General features: G+C 44.9%; 1 gene segment (V, D, J or C); it reads left to right on the forward strand.

Moving 5' to 3' along the window:
* The first annotated feature begins 12 nt into the window (after positions 1-12).
* On the forward strand, positions 13-523 carry LOC108490514. The segment is given in 2 exon segments: positions 13-71; positions 192-523. Coding segments are annotated over 2 exon segments (387 nt in total).
* The last annotated feature ends 246 nt before the right edge of the window (positions 524-769 follow it).

Consider the following 769-nt stretch of genomic DNA (forward strand, 5'->3'; position numbering starts at 1 on the left):
CCTGTCAGGACACAGCATGGACATGAGGGACAACGCTCAGGTCCTGGGGCTACTGCTGCTCTGGTTTTCAGGTAGGGAAGGGAAGCAGTGGGGACTTCTGTTGCCCAGTGTGGCCAGAGTTATATGAAGTTTTAAGAGTCATCCTGTTCAGTATTATTCAGTGTATATTCATTGTATATTTCTCCTGTCAGGTGTGAGATGTGACATCCTAATGACTCAGTCTCCATCCTTGCTGTCTACATCTCTGGGAGACAAAGTTACCATCACTTGCAAGGCCAGTCAGAACATTGCTAGTGGGTTAAGCTGGTATCAGCAGAAACCAGGGGAAGCTCCTAAACTCCTGATCTGTGGTGCATCCACACTGCAACCTGGGATCCCATCAAGGTTCAGTGGCAGTGGCTCTGGTACAGATTTCACTCTCACCATCAGCAGGCTGGAGCCTGAAGATATTGGCACTTACTTCTGTCAACAGGGTTATAATACTCCTCCCACAGTGATTCAAATCATAACAAAAACCTCATAAGAAGCTCATGTTCAAGGATCTGCTGCTGAGCTGCATTGGTTGGTTTATGCAACCACAAAATTTCTGGGTGAAGCCAATTTTGTGAAGATTCTGGGAGGTTTTTGAAGGAAAGTCAGTGAGGCTATTCTGCATCCCAAATCTCTCTCCTCCTCTTCATTCTCAGAAACACAGAAGAGACAATGCCTCTTCTGAAAAAATACAGGATTCAAATTTTGACACATGAGACACCTATTTTTGATATAATTG

This window comes from Nannospalax galili, unplaced genomic scaffold (assembly GCF_000622305.1).
Source record: "Nannospalax galili isolate Female #2095 unplaced genomic scaffold, S.galili_v1.0 Scaffold25833, whole genome shotgun sequence".
NCBI classification, from domain to species: domain Eukaryota; kingdom Metazoa; phylum Chordata; class Mammalia; order Rodentia; family Spalacidae; genus Nannospalax; species Nannospalax galili.